Source organism: Agelaius tricolor, unplaced genomic scaffold (genome assembly GCF_023055355.1).
Source record: "Agelaius tricolor isolate 1412-34295 unplaced genomic scaffold, bAgeTri1.0.p SCAF_14, whole genome shotgun sequence".
NCBI classification, from domain to species: domain Eukaryota; kingdom Metazoa; phylum Chordata; class Aves; order Passeriformes; family Icteridae; genus Agelaius; species Agelaius tricolor.
The window spans coordinates 13998416-14022287 of NW_027269274.1; the positions used below are offsets into that span (position 1 = coordinate 13998416).

Consider the following 23872-nt stretch of genomic DNA (forward strand, 5'->3'; position numbering starts at 1 on the left):
ATTTAAGAAAACAGTTAAGCTAAGGGAGTGGTGTCTGCTTTTATTTCTTCTAATAAATTGGTTAATTTATGGAAAAAAAAGTTTTATCATACCTTGCTAAGAGTTTCACATGCTACTCCTTACTGGCAGTTTGCCAAGTGAGCATGGCTGAATGCTCTGTACATGGAGGTGGCTTCCTTTGTTTCTGCAACCCAGAGACTGTAGAGCCTTGAAGGTGAAGGGTTTTTAATGGGAGTGCTTCAGTGTCTTCTGGAAGCAGATGATGATAGCATTAGTTCACTACAAGTAACTAGGATATTTTTAAATCAATACAATACAGTTTCTAGGACAAAATACCAGTGGACAGAACACTGAAATACAGGAGGGCAGTGCAGGAATACCAGGCTGAATGATCAAGATCTGAGGTATCTTAGAATGATAGAATCATCAAGGTTGGAAGATACCTTTAAGACTATCAATTCCAACCTGCAGCCTAGCACTACTACTTTTTTGTTGTTTCTAGATTGTGACTCCTAATGCTGCTTGAGCTTTCTAGAACAAATATGAAGTATTTTCCTTGCCTATTTAAGTCTAGCATTAATGTCATGGTGTTCAGAATTGCTAGAGAAAATGTATTGACTGATTGGTGGCTGGTGAAGTCAATATTTTATGCAGAAGTCTCTGCGTTCATCACATTTTTTAACATATGTTATGGAAATATTAATTATATCCTGACAGGAAGCAACATGGGGCAAGTCTGCTAGTCTGCTACTGTTTCTCCTGTGTGGAAGAACCAAGTTACTGTTAAGCTGTGGGATACTGTAACATTCTTTTAGACACAGGAACAGACTGGGGTGGAGCTTTAAAGAGCAGGGGTTGAATCAAACATGCCGAGAGAGGTGATCCTGCCCCTGTACTCGGCCCTGGTGAGGCACACCTGGAGTTCTCTATCCAGTTCTGGGCTCCTCAGACAAGACAGACAAGGCACTACTGGAGAGGAACAGTGGAGGCCATAAGCATGAGGGATCGGGAGCGTCTCTTTTGAGGAGAGACTGTGGGAGCTGGGCCTGTTCATTCTGGGGAAGACTGAGGGGACCTCCTTAATGCATATAAACATCTCATAGACAGTTGCCAAAAGAATGGTGCCAGACCCATTTCAGTGCTGCCCAGCAACAGGACAGGAGCAATGTCCAAAACTAAACCACAAGAAATTCCACCTCAACATGAGAGAATTTATTATGTTGAGGGGGGCAGAGCACTGGAACAGTTACCCAGGGAAGGCGTGGAGTCCCCCTCTTTGCAGACATTCCAAAACCCCACCCGGACCCGCTCCTGTGTCACCCGGCCTGGGTGACCATGCCTTGGCAGGGGGGTTGCACTGGGTGATCTCCAGAGCTCCCTTCCAGCCTCACCAGTGCTGGGATTCCCTGAGCGATGGCGGGCGGAGAGCGCGGCTCCCTCGCCCTCAGCGCCGCCTCAGCGCGCGCCGCGGAAATGGCGCCCGCGGGAGGAGCCGGGGCCGCCGCGGGGCCCGCGCAGGGCGCTGAGCGCAGAGCGCAGAGCGGGCCCGGCCCGCCCCGCCCGCGGGCGGTGGGAGGATGGGGGACGGAAGATGGAGGGAGGGAGCCGCTCGCTCCTCTCTCCGCCCCCTCGCTGCTCTCCCCTCCCCCGCGCTCCTCTCTCCGCCCCAGCGCTCGGCCCCGGTGAGCCGCGCCGCCGCATCGCAAAGCCCGTCCTCAGAGCAGGTCCAGCCGCCACCGCCCGAGACCCGCCGCCGCCGCCGCAGCCCTCCCGCGTCGCACACATGGAGGATTACCACAAACCCGACCAGCAGACGCTGCAGGCGCTGAAGGACACGGCCAACCGGCTCCGCATCAGCTCCATCAAGGCCACGACCGCGGCCGGCTCCGGGTGAGTGAGGGAGGCGGGCGTGCAGCGACCCAGCCCCACCGGCCGCACACCAGAGCCGCGCTCCCGCATCCCGGGATGCATCCGGCCTCGGGATGGTGCTGGGAGGGACCGTGCCGGGCTCCCGCTGCCCGGAGACGCTCCGGTGCCCCGGGGACACAGCCCCCGGTCCCGCGGTCCGCTTCCCGCCCGCGGCGCGGGGATGCGGCGGGCCCGGCCGCGGGAGCGCTGGGGCGGCGTGCGCGGGGATGGGCAGCGGGCAGGGCCGATCCCGCCGGAGCCCCGCACCGCCGGCGCTGATGGATGCGCAGGAGACACGTGCGGAAATGGCGGCCGGGGGCTCCGCGGGCACAGCCCGCCCGGGCCGGGCCACGCCGGTCGCCGGTGCCGGCGGGTGTTGTGACTGGGAGAGAATGCTAAGTTGGGGCAGGACTGGAAACCAAAGAATTTGTGCCCGAGGCGCAAGCGGCTTCTTTTTCATTGCGTGCCCGTCAGTTGGAACTAATTCTGCACAGAATTTCAAGTGAGCCCAAGTGGGATTATCTGTGCAATGCCCGCGGTCTCCAATGGGCAGTTTATTCAGGCCTCTGGACAGGATTTAGTGTGGGCTCTGATGTGTGCAGATTCCAGGGTTATCCTTTCTTTGATCGTGCTTTACCTATGGAAAAAAAAAAATCTCTGCAAACAATCAGCTTTTAGTCATGTAAAATTAAAGCCATTTTTTTCTGCTTGAAAAATATATGAATGCTTCCATATATAAGAGCTGGACTTTTTTTCTTTTTTACACATCTCCCGTCTTGTTGCAATTTCCTCCTTCGGCCCTCTTTGAAACTAGCTGCAGTGTTTAAAAAAAATCTGACTGAATCCCTTGGATGCTGAGGTTTCTGTGAAGAAGGGTGATGTGCAAAATGTTATAAAGCTTCTTTGAATTGCCTTACAGTCCCCACCCTGTGCCTGGCATGAGCTCCCTCACATGGCTCTCGAAGCTGAACTTTACTCGTTCCGTTTGCAGCCAGCAAATGAAAGTGCTGCTGTTGTTCTTCCTGTGAAATGGGGTGTTGGACGCGGGAAACCTCTCAGCAAGTCCGAGCAGTGCTTTCTTACAAATCTGTCTAGTTGGGTCCAGTCTGGAGAGACAAATATGGGATACCAAACAACTGCCCTTTTAGTTCTTGATTTGTTTCAGAGCTGCAGTGTACAGTATTACACAAGTCTGTGTGAAAGTGTAAATTGAAAAGTTGTGCTTTGTAGAGCTTGGGCTTCTGTGTTCAGCTTCCAGTAATTATTTTAAGCAGCCAACAGGGATGTGTGATATCAGTTGTCTCATCAACAGATAAAATTATTTCTCCATTTTGTCTGATGTGCTGTTAAAGAATAAGGATCATACTACAGCCTCTGTTTGTCTTCCGTGGCCCATGAAATTCACCAGTAAAACCATTCTCACCACACTGATGAAGAAACAGTAAAAGTAGTTTTACTCAAGCTTTTTATTCCCTGGTTCATCTGTGCTACAATACTGAGTCCTTCTAGCACAAAGGCATTTCAGTAATCCCTCTGGTTTATTCTGCCACTGGAGTTGTGTAGTCTGAAATTATTACACAACCTGATAACAAGCAGATTATGAAAGATGGGCTCTTGAGAGAAGATTGTGTTGATAAGTAATATATTTTCTTAATAAGATTTGGTTGCCAAGATGATGGTGTAGTAATGTACCCAAAAGACATTCAGTCTGTTGTGGAGTTAGGCAAAGCATGTACATTTCCAAAGCAGCTGTGCATTATGAAGGTTTCCCAAAAACTGAGACAGTGTGCTTTGCTTAAATTGCTGGTGTGCACTGAGGATGGGAAACGATGCTTGAATGGAAGTTAAGTTTAAATAGAAGCTTACAGATAGTTAAAAATGTGGATTGTCATGATGGCTTTGACTATGTTAAGGAAATACATGTTTGTTAAAGGTGTAGCTTGTAAAAACTGAAGGAAATGCTTGCAATAAAAGCAATTCAGAAAAAACAGGACCTGCCTACTACTTTCAAGGAAGTAATTTCTGTGAACTGTGGCATGTATTGCAACATAAATGGTGGTGTGGTAGATATGTCACACCAGTTCTTGCAGTCTTCACTTCTTTTACCTTCTGTTAAAGAAACTACAGTCTTTGCCTGGACAAGACCAAACTCAGTCTGATCCTGAAGTTGCTCAAACACATCACTTTGAGTATTTCATCAGCTGGAGTGGAAAAATTCAGTGAACTGGAAAAAAAATTTTGTGCTCAAAATTACTTACGTGGGCAAAAAACTTGATTCATTTAGTTGTAAAGATTGACCATACTTGCTTTGGGGTGTGGAAGAGCTTTTTCTTTTAGATAAGTAGTGCACACATTCCCATTGAAATGGGTAGAGTGTCTGCTGTAGCTGATGATAAATTTCTGCAGTTTTGAAACAGTGTCTTGGCTTCCTAGAGCAGGATGGATACATTCTTAAAAGTGGAAGTTGCAAGAGTTTCTTAAGAGGCAGTTAAGTTTCATAATACCTGATGTGATCACTTGTTGCAGATTATTTTTTCTTCAGTTTTTTTTTGTTTTGATTCAGTGTTCCATTTTAGCTTTCCACTGCTATCCTTTGAAATGTGTGGATACATGTAGATGGAACAAATATCAATTGATTCACAGTAATAAAAAACCCCCACAAAACTAACTTGGAGCAATTATTTTACCCTTGTTTTGTGTGGGTCCAGGATTTTGGTGTTCTAGTGTACTTTGGTTGGGTTTCCTACCAAAGGACTGTATTTCAAAGTTCAGGGGTTTTTTTTTATTTTTGATAGTAGAAATTAATTTAATTAACCTGTAGCTTTAACAAGATGTTTTTCCAATTTTCAGGTAATTTATTAAATTTTTCTACTTTTTTTTTTTATTTCCACATGCTACCATTTTAGGTGGTTTAAAACTTTTTTAATCAAGACCAGGAGTTCATAGAAGTATGGTTAAGTATAAAGTTAATAAAATTAAAGGAATGAAAGCTTTAAACAAGCATGTAAGGCTTATTGATTAACTCAAATACATAAATATTTACTAATATGTTTGAACCATGGTTTAAAGCTAATTCTCTTGGTTCCCTGTGTGTGAGTACTTACTAAGGGATGAACACTAACCATAATTTGTATTTTGCTAGTGTTTTGCATGTTTTTATTCTCTTATTACAGTTATGTTGGGGATGTTGGGTGGGAAGGTTTATTACTATCAAAAGAAAATATTCTGGTTAAAGTTCTACTGAAAGTGTTGTCTAATCCTAACATGCATGGTAAATGTACATGTAGGAAACAAAAGTGACACTTTCATAGTCAGTTTATCCTGTTTTACAAGGAGGATCAAATATTTGAAGAATAGCCTGCTAAAGATGAAAAGTAAATGTGGGTAGAAGAGGAAGTGAGAAGAAACTGCTTTTTCAACCTCCTTACTATTCATCATCCACTCTCCTGTACTTCAGCAGCAATGGCTGATGTCAAGAATTATGTTTACATCAGTAAAATCTGAAAAATGCTATTTTCCATACTCAATAAAGATTTTTAAGGACCCTCCTTACCCCTTTTTAGCTTTATGGCAAGTGAAAAGCCAAGGCTGGTAACCCCCAAGTGGTCAAATGGTGCCACCCCTTCCAGGTGCACAAGAACTACAGTGATCATTATTATGTAAATTACAGTAATCTAGATAAATAAAAGTAATTCTGTGCCCTTCTATTGCACTTCTAATGAAATATATACCTTGTCATGGAATAACTCCATATTTGCTACTTGCATAACCTCTTCACATAACTTTATATTCACTTGGTACTTTATGGCACAGCTGCCTGTGAAATGGGCCTGTGCATTCCTAAGGCAAGTTATGTTTGAGAATGAATTCATGTGCTGTTATCCCTGACAATTCCATGGGAGAGACTACACCAGATACTTTAAAATGTTTGATAAACCAACTCTTACGGTATTTCAAACTTAAAGATGTAAATGTAGAAAATGTTAGTTCCCCTCTTAGCCAAAGATTAAGCAATTTAGTATTTTACAACATGTATCTGGGTGTTTACTGGAGACAGTAAATTTCCATATCTGGTTTCAGTAGAAGATGAAACAAGAATTGCATTATTTAATGTCCTCTTTGAAAATCAGAATTCTTATTCTGTGAACTCTAATGTGGTACAATGAAATGGTTCCTAAGTTATACTATTATAAATGTTCCAGAACTCTCTGCAGAAGTTAATCTTGCATTACCAATCCCTGCATGTGCATCAGAGCCTGAACAAGTCCTGATGCCATGCTTTTAATTTCTCCACTCAGCTAGTGGCTCCAGTTCTGTGGAAAGCTGCCCTTGTTTCCTCTGCATTGGTGTAATTTCTGCCACCAGATAAATCAGTGGAGCCTGATTTCAGGCCCAGGCTGACACAGCCTGTGTGCTTCAGCCACCCCTTCAGGTGGTGGTCCTTGGCATGGAAAAGAAGGGAGACCTCTAAAAAACAAATCCTTGAGCTGTCAGCAGGGTCCTGATTGAACACCCATTTCACCAGATCAGAGGCTCCCTTTGTCTCAAAATATTTGATTGGCACTGGGGGAACAGCACAGGGGTGGGATATCAAACACTTCAGATTTGTGTATTTTCATGCTGGGGAGTTGGGGTCTGATGAAGTGATACTTTGAAGACGTGGTCCTGAGCAAACACTAACACAAGTGGTAATCTTGGGTCTTCTTGACTTGTAGCCACCCTACATCATGTTGCAGTGCAGCAGAGATTATGTCTGTGCTGTTTTTCCATACCATGAGGTACAAAGTGCAAGACCCCAGAAACGCCAGCAACGACCGGTTTGTCCTTTCAAAGGTAAATAAATAATTCCTGGTTTGCTGTCCTGTTACAGTCTGCTAGCAAAGAGATGTCTGTCTGTAGATTTAATTGACTTGTCTTTGACTTGTGTTTGCATACACTTACATCTGCAGAGAAGTCTGTTGGAAATATTTGAAAGCCTGGAATTTGTCTGCTTCAGAAAGAAAGAAACTGGCTGAATTAAGTTACAACATAACTTAAAAAACAGTTTAAAAGGGGTCTTTGTAATGTGTCCTGATAAGTCTTAACTGCACTATGTTAAGTTGTTATAATGTTAAATAATAAATATTATATTGTCTATACAATCTATCAGGATGCAGCAAGGTCTATTTTATTTTTCTAATGAGGCAGTTGCAGTTGGCTTTTGTGCTCTCTTGTTAAATGCAGCCCTGCTGTTCTGCCTGCAGCCATGTCACAGTGGGCTCTAATTCCTGCCAGCTTCTCAGGGAGCATTGCATGGAAAAGGGCAGGTTAGTGAGTAGTTTGTAGTTTGCACTCCAACTGTGCCAGTACCATACTAAAGTCACCGTTACATCTGAAGCCACTGTGGGTCAGAAAACACTGAAACCCCAGTCTGTGCTGGCTGTTAGTGTTTCTGTCCCCTTTTACATTGAGTCCTTGCAAATCACAGGGATATATTGTTCATATGGCACAAAGGCAGGTGAGGGGCCTTCAGAAAATGTAAAACATGGCAGATGAAGTGCTCCAGTGATGCACATTCCATCTTTGAGTCAGAATTCCTCAAGTGGTGGCTCTCAGTAGCGCTGTGGAGCCCATGGTGAATGTCCTTGTGCTGGATATAACTGTTGCCATGTCTGGTGGCCACTCTGAAAGAAGGAATTGAGTGAGAAGCAAGCAGTTGATGCTGAGGTGGTGAAACACTGAGAGTTACTTCCTCATGTTTACTTTATCTCTCTAATTAATCAGTGTTTCTGTCCAGCGTTGCTAAATGGCTTCAAACCTCTGCATGCTCTTTTGACTCCTGATGACTCCAGGAGTGGAAGATGACTGCTCCACAAAGGTCTGAGTGTACAAAGCTTAAAACTTTGCCTGTTGTCACTCCCTGCATTCAACCCTGAGTACACTCATATTGAAGGAAGCTCTAGTGAGATAACACTGCTCATCCTGCTGGGGTGCTGTAAGCAGGGGCATGGGGAACTTGGAAACAAACATCAGTGTGGATGTGTGCATTGTAAAAATGTTTAATAACTCCATGCCTTCCTGATGGGCACGAGAACCTGATTTCAGGGTTTGTCAGCTTTGTAGAGTTTTGTCCTGATAGTTGGGAATTGTGAAACTTGTGTTTTGTTTACAATTTCTGTTTCTCTCTAGGGTCATGCAGCACCAATTTTATATTCTGTTTGGGCAGAGGCTGGCTTTCTACAAGAAGCAGAATTACTGAACTTGAGGAAAATTGATTCTGTCCTAGAAGGACACCCAGTGCCAGTGAGTGCTCATAATCTTTGATACAAAAGTGTTTCCTGTGAAACAAGTGTATGCATTTCACAGCAATTTTGGTTGCTAGCCGTTCAGTACAGGAAAGATAAAGGCTTCTAAGAAGGATGATGGCATTTATGGCTTCACAACTGAATTTGAATTTGAACTGTATTTGAATGAGCATGTAGAAATGACCTTTATTGTAGTAGTAAAGTTCCCCTACAGCCCTGCATGGCAGTATTTTCCATTCCATAAATGTTTAGGTGAAGTTCTATCCAGGCTTCACTTGCCCTTTAAGCAGCTTTGAGGTATTTCAAGGGTTCACACCCAGTTTGGCCACCTCATTGGTATTTCCATTCCCAGCCAGTTGTTTCAATTGATTCTTTTTACACAAAATCATCAATTCTTAACTGTTGCCATCCAAAGCATAGCTGAGAAATTCCATTCCCTCTCAGAGTGCCCAGTTAGCTTGTGACAGTCATCATGAAGGAAATTGCATTGCAGGAAAATCAAGGGTTCAAGATTTAGAGGGACTTGCACATTGTCAGGGCTGAGAAGCTGCATTTTGGTGTATGTTAAACCTTCTTCTAGCACTGGAAATTACTTCCTCTATTTCATAACTATAAAATAATCATCTTTTTATTCTCAGAGACAAGCCTTCACTGATGTGGCTACTGGATCCCTTGGGCAGGGTCTTGGTGCTGCTTGTGGAATGGCATACACTGGCAAATTCTTTGACAGAGCCAGGTAATTCCATTTTCATACTTCATGATTATAGGCATTCAATGGGAAAATTTTGTTAAAATAAGATAGATAGATAGATAGATAGATGATAGAGAGATTCATTCTCCTTTATTCAATCCCAAATCTGATTTCAAATTCAGGTTCTAAATGATAGATAATTACAAAGCTGTTGCCAGTGAAACTACCAAGGGTTTAAAGATTAGCAACAATTAGTGCATATGTGTGTTTCTTTTGTGACCTGACAGCATTGCAAGCTGATGTTCCTGAACAGAGAAGACAGGGAGTTGTTGGAGAAGCCTCTAACTTCCAGAGAGTAACTGATATCCATTTTGAGACTGGATGTGTCCCTTTAGAAGGAAAGTGCAAGCTGGAGAGGTCTGTTCAAAGTCAGATGACAAATAATGGAGAAGGCTGGATAAGGAACCGTTATGATCAATAATAGCATAATTGAATCATAAAGTAGGGCTCCAAAATGTTATCAGAAAGGCACTCAACTCCACAGAGACAAAAATGACTGCTCCTGCCATTTGTTTTGTGCACAAGAAAAGAAGATGTCTAAAGGCAAATCTGTATGAGGAGGAAAATAGCCTGATGTGGTTGATATATTTTATTTGACAGTTCTAGTACATCCGAGCATAGGCTGCCCAGTTAATGTGTCCTACACTTCACTAGCTTGAAATCATTTCTGTGAAAGATGACTTGCTGATTTTAATTGAGTTTAGCAGATGCTACGTGTGGAAAAAATCTAACTAGTGCTTACATGACAAAAGGAAAAGGTGGTCTTGCGTGCAGCACTGGGGAGCAGCTTAAGTGCAAGGAGTTCACATTTAGCTGAAGGCAGGTAGGAATCAGATCAAAAGTCTCTTATAGCTTCATGTTGAGTAAAAAAGTAATCACTGACAGCCATCTCAATTATTTTGTTTTAAAATTATATTTTGTTTTAAAATTATATATTTGAAGAATAATTTACTATCCTTTTTTTTTTTTTCATTTTAGTGGGTAATAAACATTTACAAAGTTTTGTTGTCCAGAAGAAGAGTGGTAGTAAAAGACAAATGCTGTGGCTGAATTTGGTAGAGATGAGACAGTACTCCTGCTAACTGAGTTTTACCTAAATAAAGGGCTTCAGTGGTTGGAGAAATAGTCTACAAAGTTATTTAATGTTGGTTATCTTTTTACTGAACTCTGAATTTGTTATGCAGTATGCTTTAATCCATAGCTGAGCTCATCCACAATTTAGAGTTTCCTGAAATTAATTCCTGTTGGTTGTCCTTCCAGAGGGTATATGGGAGGAAGGAGGAAGCAGAGGTAACTGTCCCTGCATTGTTCAGGATCTTGCTGAGTCACAGTGACAGTGTTCAATGGGCTTGTTCAGTCAAGCCTTGCAGTAGGAGGCTTAGGACTTGATTTTTGTGAGACAAAGGTTTGGAAAGGAGTGCAGTATTTCTCATCTTATTTTTCTAATGTGTAACGGCTCATAACTATTTTAATTTGATTTGTCTAGGGTTACGTAACTTTAGCTGAGGTGAATGCACTGAACAATGGGAATTGAGTTTGGGATAGAAAAATGAAGTGAATTCTTACTATGAATTATTGGAGGAGTTTTGATTTAATAGCACTCCCAAATCAAACCTAATTTATTTTCATTTTTAATTTCTTCTAGCTATCGAGTGTACTGTCTGCTTGGAGATGGAGAGTTATCTGAAGGCTCTGTTTGGGAGGCAATGGCCTTTGCTGGCTTTTACAAGCTTGATAATCTTGTTGCTATATTTGATATTAATCGTCTTGGACAAAGTGACCCTGCTCCTCTGCAGCATCACGTTGAAATCTACCAGAAACGCTGCGAGGCCTTTGGGTATGTGAGTGGGAGAAGCTCAGGATAATCTCTCATTTGAAAATGTATGTTCTGTTTGCTTCTCAGAATTGTTCAAATGAGCTTTCAGCTCTAAAGGATTCCATCAGCAAGGAAGAGGGTAGATCTTTCATCATGCCAGATATTGGTTGACTTTATGGCCGCAGCAGGAATACTGAAAGTGGCAAAATTTGTTGGTTTTGAGGAAAAATAAGGACTGCTTGCACAGATAAATCTTGTCAAGGGTCTTAAAACTGTTTTTAACACATCAAACTCAGATTTTATAACTGTGACCACATGTCCTATTATAGCAAGTAGATCAGAAAAAACCAGCATGGAAAGTAAGAGAATTCTTTGTGTATTGGCTTTTATTTACTTTCATATTTCTATGCAGATGCAAAGTCCATGCTAAAAAAACTGTCAGATACAATAGAAAGCAAATTATGCCTGAGTGTTTTGGGTTTTTTTAATCAACGTCTACTGTCAGTTTTCATCTTATTTCTAGATGTCTGATTTGCTCTTGTGATTAAAAATGGCCATTATTTCTGAAGAAACGTATTATAACTTGGTTATCTATGGGCTGTGAATTTTGCTCATAGTTGTTGATCCCCCTGTGACTCATTTTGCATTATAAAAAAGCAGCTGTGCTATTTTTTGTGGTCTCAAATAAATGCTAGTTCATGTTTCTGGCATACTTTGGGTCTCTTAAAAAGACACTGCACTGGAATGAAGTTAGTATTTGTTATTGTTATTGCTGACTACCAGAGTTTGTCACATGCCAAAACCCTTTAGAAACAGTTGATCTGTTTGTGTTCTTAGCTGGCATGCCATCATTGTGGATGGACACAGTGTGGAGGAGCTTTGCAAAGCCTTTGGCCAGGCCAAACATCAGCCAACAGCCATCATTGCAAAGACTTTTAAAGGCAAAGGCATATCAGGTAATAAAACAATTCTTGCTTTGCATACACAGGTAGATACAATGTACACCTAGAGCTGCAGTACAGGTAGCTGCACATCTGAGCAACAGCTGCAGAAGGTCTTTGACCCTCTCTGCCTGTCAGCAACATTATTGCTGAGAAAATTGGTTTGGTCCTATCAAGTGGGATGTGTGCCAGCTAATGGAGTGTTCTGTCCATGGGACGGAGCAAATGCACGCTCAGTGTGTCAAGGGTTGTCATGGTTCCCTTTAGCCACAGCTTTTAGCAGTACTCTGAGCTTGCCTTTCTGACCAGATAAATATTAATAACAGCAGTGAATATCATTCCTTTTCATTGAGTAAGCAAGCAAAGTTCATTATTTGCAGTGACTGAAGGAAAAGTGTATCAGCCAGAGAGGTGATTTGGCTGTTAGTGCTGGGTGCACAGATAAGAGTCAGCAGAAGCTATTACAATAAAGCTGTAAAATATCAGATCTTGTTTGAATTGGACACCTTGGTTAACTGTTGTTTCAAACTTATCTGAGTTTGTTTAAAGAGCTGTTGAAATTTCCTGGGAAATGTTAATGCTGATTTACTGGTTGCTTCCTGCCACACTGAGGTCTGTTAGAGGCAAATTTACAAATCATTTCAGTAGAAGGTGCTGGGATTTTGTCACAAGTTTGGAATATATGTAATTTGATCATGTAAAATTCCTCCTATTTGTTTAAATATGTCTGTCTTAATGCAGTTGAATACTACTGTAATTGTTCAAGGAATTTCTTCCTTGGAAGAAAATACTGGACTGTCATACTCCACTGCACTTTCATCTGGGTAAAATCTGCAGCTAAAAACATAAATTGTTTTTATACTTCTCTTACTTGTAATGTGACTTTAAATACACAGGTGTTGAAGATAAGGAAAGCTGGCATGGAAAGCCCCTTCCAAAAAATATGGCTGAACAAGTCATTCAGGAAATAGATGACAGAATCCAGAACAAGAAAAAGCTTTCTCCAGCCCTTCCAGAAGAAGATGCACCTATAGTAAATATTAGAAACATTAAGATGCCATCTCCACCAAGTTACAAAGTGGGAGAAAAGGTATTCCCTTCTTTTTCACTGATGGTCAGATATTTCAAATTGTGAGACTGTTTAACAGGATGGCAGGAGGTTTTGTGTTCTCTCTTCCCCCAGTTGCAACTACCCCTGCTCTTCTCAGTAGGCAGACACCTGTTTCTGTGGTGTGACACAGACAACTTGCTGGCTATTGAAAGAGTATATAAATGCATTAAAATATGGAGATTCAAATCACTCTTCATCATTTCAAGATCATTATCAATTTTCTAAACTATTTTATGTGCCTTTGAAATTGAAGAAACTCCTTGAGGTTCAGTGAATTTCTATGATTGGAAAGCAAGGTTTTAAACATTTCCTAGCCAGATTGGTGGGGAGTTGCCGATTTCAGCACAGATGTTTTTTCTAATGCTTCATTGTGGGTTTGTTTACTCTTCTATGTGTCACCATACTCATATGTACTCTTGATACTGCTATCATTGAAAACAATAAAGCAGGAAGAAAAAAAAGCCTCTAGAAAGCAGCAAGCTCCAGCAGCCCTGGTGTGTTTTCCTTTTGCAGTGGGCCACCCGCAAGGCTTACGGGGTTGCGCTTGCAAAACTGGGCCACGCCAACGATCGAGTGATTGCCCTGGATGGCGACACAAAGAACTCCACCTTCTCTGAGCTCTTCAAGAAGGAACACCCCAGTCGCTACATTGAGTGCTACATTGCTGAGCAGAACATGGTAACTGCTCCCTTGGCTTTATTGAAAGATCACTATGACCATTCAGTGTGAGTCCCCTTACAGTGGGGGTCTAATACTTGTTTTTCAAATAAATGTGAGGTAATTGTAGCAAAAACCAATTTAGGAACCTTGTTCCAATTTCTAGTTTGCTAAAGAAGGGCTCTTTTAGTAAATACCAGTCCAAATAACACAGGTAAATCCATTCCCTCTTACTAATGATGATTTTTGTTTTCTGGAGATAGCAAGACCATGTCCATTGGACTGAGAACCTAAGCCTTTGATCGAAGAGAAGAAAGAGAGGGATAAGTCTTAAAAAATCTTTGAATGGCTGCTTTAAGCAGATAAAGAAAAGAAGCTGCCAGTAAGAGTCAACAATAACAGCTAGCAGTTGAAGCATGGAGCAGAGGAGATGCAGGAGAATAGATACTGGGAGGGTGAGTTGCCTCCTTTCCTTTCTGGAAATGCCAGCAATTAGAAGCAGGACTCAACAGAGATTTTTAATCTGCATTGAGAGCTTCTTCCTAATTTTCAGAGCAACAAGTCCCACAGACAATGTCCTGGAAACCACTGATAAATGAGGAATTCACTGTTCTTATCCAATGTCCCTCTCTCAGGTGAGCATTGCAGTTGGCTGTGCCACTCGTGACAGGACCGTTGCTTTTGCCAGCACCTTTGCCACCTTCTTCTCGCGGGCGTTTGACCAGATCCGCATGGCCGCCATCTCCGACAGCAACATCAACCTCTGCGGCTCCCACTGCGGCGTCTCCATCGGTAAGGGACCCGCAGCGGCCCCAGCCCCTCCCTGATGGCTGGCTGGCAGCCAGGTGCATCCTGCTCTGTGCAGCCAAGCTGTGCTGGAGCTGGGGAGGTGTAACAGTGGCAGCAGGAATAGCAGGAAGTTGTATTTGCAAGTCCGCTTCTGTTGTATTTAGAAAGAATGAGAAAAATTTCAAGCTGTCATCGGCCTTGTTTTTCCTCTTTGGCCTGATGAAAATAGGACTTTTCCCTACAAGATTTCCTACTGTACAAGTAAAGACTGATATAAAGGGATTGGACTGAAACTGAGGGGTTCAGGTTCCATTTCATCTTTGCAGTTGATGAAAAATGAGAGAATGTTCTCTCTGTGGAGAGAATAGTCATGTGCTTACTGTACCATTGTTTCCCAGTCTCTTACTGGGAATCTCTCTCTTACTAATGATACTGTTCTTGCACAGATACTCTTGTCCATCAATCTCAAAAACACTTTAGAAATCACACATTTGAAATAACCATTTCAACTTATCCCAGTATTTTTTACTACTGAAATTGTTAATATGGTGATTAAAAAAATCCAAAATCTCTTATATACTAATGAAACAGGAACTGTGAAGCTGTTATATAATTCAGAAAATTGAATCACAGGTTTTGGGTTGGAAGGGACCTTAAATTCATCTCCTTCCAACATCTCCCACTAGACAAAGTTGCTCAAAGTCAGGCAGGACTTACCCTTGGCTGTCTTGAATCACCTCCCTCTCTCCATGTGCCTTAGTACAGCTTCTAGGAGGATCTGTTCCAGGATCTTCCCAGGCACAGAGTGGTAGTTGGTAGTTCCCAGGATTCTCTCTTTTCCCTTTTTATTACCAGGTGCAGTGTTTCCCTTTTTCCAGTCACTGGGGACTCCACCTGGTGCTGCTGTGACTTTTCCTGGGGAGTGTCTTGGCAGCTACTTCAGCCAATTCCCTCAGGACTCTGGGATGCATCTGCTCAGCTCCCATGGACTCTTGTAGCTTGAGGTTCCTCAGGAGGTCACAAGCCTGATCTGTTGTGGTTTAATCCCAGCTGGACACCAAGTACCACCCAGCCACTCACACACTCCCTGTTCCTGCAATGGGATTGGGAGGAGAATCAGAAAAAACCTTGTAGGTTAACTGCTACTACTAGTACTAGTAATAATAATAATTGTAGTTATAAAAATTAACTCCAAAAAACAAGCAGAATACAATTTCTCAACACCCACTGAGCAATGCCCAGCCTGTCCCTGAGCTGTGGTCAGCCCCTTGCAGCCACCTCCCCCAGTTTGTATGCTGAGCATGGCATTCTGTGGTATAGAATGTCCCTGTGGCCAGCTTGGGCCAGCTCCCTGGGCCATGGTCCCTGCCAGCTTTTTGTCCTCACTGGCAGAGGACAAGGACACTGAAAAGTCCTTGATTTAGGATAACACACACAGCAACAACCAAAACATTGGTGTGTTATCAACAGCATTCTCATCCTTAATCCAAAACACTCCACTGTACCAGCTAAGAAAAAAATTAACTGTCCCAGCCAAACCCAGGATGTCTTAGAGCAGAAGGAACTTTGCTTGTCCAGGCCCTGTCCTGCAGTCCATCCACCTGAGAGGTGTGGGAAAAGGGTTTGCCAGTGGAGACCAAGGCAGCAGAGCCAGCACATTCAGTCCAGCTGGCTGAGGGCCCTCACCAGCAGAGCCTTCTCTGGTCTTGGCTTCCCATTGTAACTGTTTAGAACATGTCAGATCATAGTGGGGTTAGCTTTGGTTTGAAGGAGGAAGAGAATTTTATTTTTAATCTGAAATGCATAGACATGACCCATGAAAACAGGAGCAGACTTGCATACCAAGAAGAAAAATGCAAGTAGACATTCATGCTTGAAAAACTAGTAGGTATTTCTAGGGAAAGTGAAAGAGAGGGAGAGCTGACAGGGGTAGTAAATTAAGGTTCACTGCCTACATCAGTTTTTCAGTTGATTTAATAGTTTTGGCTGGCAGTAAGGCTTGACGTTTTGTGGTTTTTTTTCATTTAAAACAAAATAGTTAAGTTGATCTGTAATATTGGTAAAGATTTAAAGATGCTTCATAAACACATGTAATCTCATCCCAAACTTCAAACTTAACCTGTAGCAGTACAGTTCTCTGGAGCAGAGACTGGATGTAGCGTGGATGTAATTAAGGGAGGGATTCTATTACAAGGCTCTCATTAAAATCAGTCCTTCCACATTCAGACTTTTAGCAAGCAGGGTGTTGATGTAAAAGTCAATTAGGTTTGGTCTTTGCTGATTTAGGAAGATGAAACTGTTTTGGGTTACCCGAATTGTCTCCTAGAACTACACTTCCAAGTTTCAATTTTCAGCACATGAAATGTTCTGCTGGGAGCTGTGACTGTGAGGTGCAGACTTGGATTTATAAAGTTGTTTAAAGTACAAATCTTGTTCAAGCCTCAACTTGATTTTCAAAAAAGAATTTCAACCTAAAGTTTTGCAACGTATACAAAGAGCTATATAAAGTTTTATAAGAGTTATATGATGTTAATGGAAGTTTTGCAACTTATATGAAGAGTTATAAAGAAAGTTATTCAGAAAAATATTTTAGCAGTTAAAAAATTCAATTTTAAATGAAAGGGTATGAATGAAGCATACTTCCTATTAAAACTTTGGGCCACATGGAATTCCAAATCTGCATGGAATTCAGAATCCAATCTGGATCTGTGGTGAAAATTGAAGTTTTATGTATGCAGTTCTAGGCAGACCTGGGCTTCTGCTGCACTGAAATTTGAGCCATTAAATTTATGAGAAATAGCTATCACAATGACCTTCTGAACTTTTACAAGTTCACTCCTAGACCAATAGTTGCTGATGGACTGAAACATTAAATAAGTTATAAGGTCATAAGAGAATAATGGAAAAATCTGTATTTTTCAAACTGAACATATAGGAAAAGAAATCATAGTGTACATGTGTCAGAAATAAAAATATCAATTCTTTAGACTGTTTTATATTCTGGACATTTGCTACTGCTCATATTAAGCATTTACTTCTTTTATTAAGCTATAAATGTAGGTTTTGCAGATGTAATTGAGAATTATACTCTCATTTGATCTGTGGCATTCCAAACTCATATAAATTGACATTTTCATAAAGACGTGGGGCCAGACTCAACTTGGTGGCAGTATGTAAGTCACTTTGAATTGAACTGAGGAGCTTTGAATGTTGGTGGTATTGGCACCACCATAGCAAAAGCAGGACAAGCATGAGTAACTCTCTATCTTGGATAAGATTCAGATTCAGGATATTAAAATTATCACCTGATAATTTTATTCTTCATAATTTCATTTCCTTCTATGCCTTCATTGTGTGAGTGCATTTTAGGAAAGGAAAATGCCCACTGGACCCTCTCACTCAGAGTACACACATTTAGAAACTGTGATGTTGAAGGTTTCTTCATGTCATGATTGCAAGCCAAGACACTTTCTTTTCCTGGTCTGTGCTTACTTCATTAGTAATGTTCAGTGGCAGAGTTCAATGATTGATCTTTTTAACGTGTTTAAAGTTCTTCAGAATTCTGTGCTGCTCTTAGGAACATATTCTCCTCCTTCCTCGTGAACTCGTCCTTCTTGAATAACAGGTAGTGGGTGCATGTGGGAAGGCTCTTAGCCCTGCTGCTGCAGGCTGTGACATGAGTGGATTCAGAGCTCTGTGCATGGCTGCTTTGGAGCAGTGCCATTCCCAAAGCTCCCTTACATAAGGTCACTGGGGGCGGGGGGTGTTGTGGTGGTTGTTTCTTTAACCATGGAAAATCATGGCACCCAGCACGTGTCCTGGCTAACAATTCCTTTTCATAGATCTGCAGTTTGTGCCATGAGGTGCTTGAGTTGTTAAATTAACAACACAGATGCCCTATTGCTCCTTAAAAGACCTTTTTACAACATTAAAAAGTACATACATACCCTTCATTTAATCTTGAAATCAGCCTAAGAATTTGAGAGTAGTTGTACCAATTGCGCTCTCCATTTCTGATGGGACACATGCAATTTTCCTTTCACATTTCCAGCAGTTTAAATCTGGAGGAACACTTATTGACAAGTATAAATTTTGCCTCAGCACATGTAAATCTGAAGATGTTCAGATATCTTGTGACCCTCTTTCTGTATCTGTACCCTTCCTATTTGGTTGTATTCCTTTTGTGTTGTTTTATTGTTATACTTTACTTCCTATTTTTTCTTTTTAATCCCAGTTCTCTTTCTTTTTAGTCTCTTTCTATCCTTATTTACTGTTTAGATGGTTCCAAGTTTAAGGAGAAGATGATTCTTTTCTCAAGCAGGTAGACTTGCATGTCGTGTGTGTGCCTGATTTTATCCTTTTCTCCTTTTTTGCCTGGTTTACGTTGAACCTCACTTCTACATTGAGTGATTGTCAAAAATGTGCACTTGCTCTTTTGTAACTCTGCTTTAATCCTTCCAGGTGAGGATGGGCCATCTCAGATGGGGCTGGAGGACCTGAGCATGTTCCGGGCTATTCCCAACTCCACTGTGTTTTACCCCAGTGATGCTGTAGCCACTGAAAAAGCAGTGGAAATAGCTGCCAACACTAAGGTTTGCATCAGAGTATTTCTGAGTCAGAGAATAATTCTGGCTTTTGTACTACTCTTGTTGCTTCTGGCATGTTTCTTGCATGTCTCTACCCACATAAATTCTTCCCAAGGCTCCACTGGGGCAGTGGGACGTTTTCTTATCAAGGAAAGGTTGCAGACATTCTGTCCAGGCTAGTGCAGAATGAACAATCTTGAATGCTGTGGGCCAGATTTGGGGAGATGTAAATGATTACACAAGTACAGTTTGAATCTATATTGAATTAAAGTGTAGGTCTTTAGCAAACCTAAAAGTGCTCTCCTAGTACCTTATCTCTGGGTCAAACTTGAAGCTGGATAGGGAAAGATAAATCTCTATATTGAGGATTTTGATAATCTCATTGATCGGTATTTTCCTTGGCTGCCATACAAGTTTTTCTTGAGAAAGGAGCAAATGATCTGAAAAAATTCAATGTTGCTACTACATGTAGGTTTTCAGTGAAGGAGTGTGGAAATTTGGTGTGTAACAAATATGATGAGTGGTTTGTGGAAAAAAAGATGGAAGATGGGGAAAGGAGTGGGAAGAAGAGATTAAAGTATAAGTTTGCTACTTCTTCTGGAAGGGTCTCTGAACTTTAACTGATGGAAAGCCTGTTTCCTTGCTTTCAACCAAGTATTCTTCTCCAATTTAAAATTGACAGAGTAAAAGTTGCACAGGTATGATAAGGCTCCAGGAGTCTAATTAACTCAAATAGGATTCTCCATTTCCACAAGAGAACAGAAGAGGAGTAAGTATCTTGGAATCAGAAAGGAAATTGTAAGTTATCAGTGTGCTTTAAGAGGAGGTGAAGTGTTTTGTACTGCTTGAAGCAACCAGCTCCTACAAAGGACTAATGGGAATTGGTGGGGCAGAGTTTACTTAGAACAACCAGAGGCAACATAGGAGGGTGAACATCAGACAAATAGAAAAAGTCATTTTGCTGTATTTTTTTCATAGGATTTACCAATTAGAATATTAACACTTTTCTGTTTTCCTAACTTCTAACATGTTTACCTTGGAAACAGGGCATTTGTTTCATCAGAACCAGTCGTCCTGAAAACCCTGTCATTTACAACAACAATGAGGACTTCCATATTGGACAGGCAAAGGTAAATACTGCCCAGATAAATAGGATCAGAAAAATATGCAGTGTTCCTTTTGTAAAAGCCCTTTTCCCTCTCAAGTGTTGCAAAAATTTGATCTTTTCATTAAAATCTCTAGAAATGTTAAAAAAAAAAACAAACAGTAAGATTAAGTGTTAAAAACACATGGACATGTTTTCTTGCAGGTGGTTTTGAAGAGTAAGGATGACCAAGTGACTGTGATTGGAGCAGGAGTCACTCTGCATGAAGCACTGGCTGCAGCAGAGCAGCTGAGAAAAGGTGGGGCTTTTTTCCTTTTTGTCATGTAACACCAAAAAAAATCAATACCAGTCAGCCTAAGTGCTCACCCTTTGTACTGGTAAACATTAATGACACTGTTCAGCTAGTCAGGCACTGACTGTCAGGCACTGTTAGCTGATACAGTACAACACAGCATGCAGCTGCCAGTCTCACCTAATGGAGGAGGTTTTAGTTGGCTTAGCAGCATCAGTAGCCATGAAAATTGACAACAGATCACACCAGGGTGTCCTTAGAATTGCTGATCTGTGGTAGTGCCCTGTGGGCAGAGCCTTGGGGACACTGTGTGAGAAGCAGGAGTGGCACCTGGTCTGGTACAGCACAATCAGCTGCAAACAGGCTGGGGCCAGGTCCCAAAGCACAGCTTGGCACCTGTGTGTGGCCATGGCACCTGGTCCTGGGTTGGGCTCGCTGCTGACCTGGGTTCCTTTGAATGCAGCAACTCTGAACCACTGTGGGAGGAGCACAAATCTATGGCAGTGCTCAAGCCACTGACATCTCACAGCAATGGTAACCCTTCAATGAAACAAGAGAAAGAAACCATCAAAAACCCATCTGTGAGTCAGGAGCTTCTCCTCAGGAAGAGATTACACATAGCAGGAGATAATACAGTAATGCTGCCTGTGGCTTATGGGGAGCTTTGTGTGCAGCAGCTGGGTGGACTGATACTTTGTCATGACCTTAAGTCACCAGGCTTAGGACATTTTGAAAGTTGTATTTTCAGAACCATTGTTATTTTTCTACACTTACTGTGTTTTACAGTGCTCTGCTGATCTTGAAGTCTGAGTAATCACCTCTGGAGATATAATCCCACAGTGCAGAGGCAAAGTCTAATATCCAAAATGTATTGGCCACTAAAGAGCCTTTAGTCACAAAATGACAATAGGGCCTCTTCATGTGTAGGAGTCAGCCCAGTGTTCAGCCAGCCAGGATCAGAGACAACCTCACATAATTGCTATTCTTTATAAACAATTGCCATTTGTGTGCAGCTTTAATGAGCCATTGGGCCTTATGAGGGCAGGGCATATCTGGGTTTGGTGCCAACCAACCTTAAGGGTGCTCTGGTAGGGCTGGGTAGCTCAGATAGGCACACCTGAGAGGTGGCAGCCTGCAGTAAAGAAAGAATTCAGAATGCCTACACACCAAAGAATCAGGTGGAAATTGCACTTGACTTGACAACAAAGGTAAAATAAAAGTCTGGAAAAAAATTTACAATTGACAGCCTGAGTAAGGAGGATCTCTCTGGTGGCTGGATTCTCTCTTACCTGGGGAAAGACAGTTACATTACTTTTTTACTGATGGGTGCTCCTGGTAACCTTGAGTCCCTCATCCAAGCCTCCTCCATCATGTCTGTGAATAAATGGGTATCACTATTGCACAAGGTCCATGGAGAAAGAATACATATAGAAATTAGGCTTGGCTGGGTTCTGTGGTAGATGAGCCAGAGGTATAGGTACCTGGGAGTTCAAGTGGGCAGTGCTCATAATAGTCTAGGAGATCACAGCCATTGCCTGGACCACTGGCATTGTCTTGCATGTTGCAAATAATTTTCCTTTATTTATGCAGAAAAGATCTACATCCGTGTGATTGACCCCTTCACTATAAAGCCCCTGGATAAGAAGACAATACTTGAAAATGCAAGAGCAACCAAGGGCAGAATCATCACTGTTGAGGACCATTACCATGAAGGTGAGAAGGGTCTGGGAGGTCACAGCCCTCAGAGGCTGGAAGCTTCTGACCTGACAGAGGAATATGAGACCTGATGCTGTCATCCCATGAAAGCAAAAGAGAGATTTCAGGTTTTTTTGGTGCTGTTAGGATTATAAAGTGACACTAAGGGTTGAAAGGTTCTAAAGATTTAAGGGGTAACCAGGGCTGCCTTTCTGATTAACTTAGCCTTGTGTGTTCTTTCTTGGTCCAAGTGAAGTCTGGATTCATTTGTGCCCAGTGAAATTGTAAATTCCTGCTGTGCTGCAGGCATTCTGCTCAGTGTGTTCTCTGAAAGGCTGTACAGCAGCTTCTTTGCAGGTGTGAAATTGCAAGAGAGACTATTGCTGTGCAGGTTTAAGTATTCCATGTGTCCAAAAGCTTGGCTCCAGGTTACCTGAAATCAGATGGTTTGGGCAGTTTCCATAGTTTTTCCACAGTTACTCTGGGATAAATTCCTCCCTTTTTCTTCTCCACCACCGCAGATATCTACTAACAGAAATTAGTAGATACAGTTATGAGAATATTATCTTAATTTAAGGTGAGCATCACTCTTGCCAGGTACCCGAAGTGAGCTGGTTCTACCTTTAGTGCTGGATACACCATGTTTTGTCCCAGACTATGGATGGTGACAGATCACTGAACCTCATCATTTTCTAGCTTGGTGCTCATCTCTGAGCAAGTATTTTACTGCAAGTTTGGAAGACAGCAGAGTCTTAACTGTGAGGTGCTGAACAGGAGCTTTGTGCTGGCATGGTGCTCTGTGGTGCAGGCAGGACAGGTGTCTGTGCTTGCAGGCACACTGAGCTCACCAGCTGCATCCACAGAGGTGCACCTGGCTGCAGGCTCAGTTTGGTTAAATCCCACCATGTCTGGAGCTGTGGGCAGCCCTGTGATCCTGGATACACTCTCTGAAGGGTAGCACTGAGGTGTCTCTTCTACCAGGTCTCACAGCACATGCTTTTGACCCAAGTCCCATTTCCTTCTTCTTTAGTACTTCTGCTTCCAGTGTCTCTCCTGCCTCCATGCGGTTCCCGTTGCATCCTTTGTCGCTGTGACTGATAGTGAGTCAGAGCTGAGCTCTGAGCAAAGGTTGTGAATACATTACATAACCCAGAGAGGTGCCCAGCAGCACGTACAAGCATTGTGAAAAGATGGAGCTCTGAGCTGCTGAGATTGGTTGGAATTTCAGCACGTTAAGTACACTTGTAAATGCTCTTCAGTCAAAGTGTATTTTTAAACCTGGTTCCTGGTGGCTGATGCTGAGGTGGTGAGAGCTTGCTGACAGTCCTGTGCCCTTCAGAGGCAGGTGTGTCCTGCTGCTTATGGCTGAGTACTTCAGAAATGGCAGCCTGCTTGTCCTCAGGATGCCTTTGGCATCCAGGCCAGGGTTTTGAGTTCACAGTCAGCCCATTCAGACACGTGTGATTGGTGCTCTCCTGAGGCCGGGCATGGAGGCTGTAAGTGGCAGGCCCCACACGCACAGTGTGGATGTTCCTGCTGGGACGCTCCATCAGTGCCATATCTCCCTCTCTCCGCAGGTGGCATGGGCGAAGCCGTGTGCGCCGCCGTGGTGGGCGAGCCCGGCGTCACCGTCACTCGCCTGGCCGTGTCCCACGTGCCCCGCAGCGGGAAGCCAGCTGAGCTGCTGAGGATGTTTGGCATTGACAAGGATGCCATCATGCAGGCGGTGAGGGCAGCTGTGTCCAAGTCCAGGAATGCCGAGTAGATGGGAGCATCTCGTGCTGTGTAACCAAGAGCTGCGTTCGGAGAGGTTAAGGCAGGAAAAGGTGCTTTATGTAGAGAGTTCTAATAAAAATACCAGCTTAAAAAACCTTCTGGGGTTTCATCTCTTCTTTTCTCTGTGGGGTTTGGTGTTATGGGGCAATACCTGCTTGTTT

At 42.6% G+C, this 23872-nt stretch overlaps 2 protein-coding genes across 2 annotated transcripts in view; one reads left to right on the top strand and one right to left on the bottom strand.

Annotated features, from left to right (window-relative positions):
* Positions 1-1552: 1552 nt before the first annotated feature.
* Positions 1553-23806, top strand: TKT (transketolase). The gene is made up of 14 exons (XM_071439785.1): positions 1553-1890; positions 6624-6741; positions 8077-8190; positions 8831-8928; positions 10589-10780; positions 11597-11715; positions 12597-12790; positions 13325-13489; positions 14104-14260; positions 18719-18849; positions 19890-19973; positions 20153-20246; positions 21831-21953; positions 23513-23806. The coding sequence occupies exons 1-14, from the start codon at positions 1592-1594 to the stop codon at positions 23698-23700; spliced, it is 2076 nt and encodes a 691-aa protein (XP_071295886.1). The 5' UTR covers positions 1553-1591; the 3' UTR covers positions 23701-23806.
* Positions 7054-23872, bottom strand: part of TMEM40 (transmembrane protein 40) — a 35601-nt gene continuing 18782 nt past the window's right edge. The window contains exon 14 of the transcript XR_011681185.1: positions 7054-15350. The gene's annotated coding sequence lies outside the window, so the exon portion shown is untranslated. The remainder of the gene's footprint in view (positions 15351-23872) is intronic.

Coding starts and splice junctions, on each gene's coding strand:
- TKT (XM_071439785.1), top strand. CDS start 1,592: ATGGAGGGAGGGAGCCGCTCGCTCCTCTCTCCGCCCCCTCGCTGCTCT. Junction 11,716..12,596: donor TAAAGGCAAAGGCATATCAG/GTAATAAAACAA, acceptor TTAAATACACAG/GTGTTGAAGATAAGGAAAGC. Junction 14,261..18,718: donor CCACTGCGGCGTCTCCATCG/GTAAGGGACCCG, acceptor TAATCCTTCCAG/GTGAGGATGGGCCATCTCAG.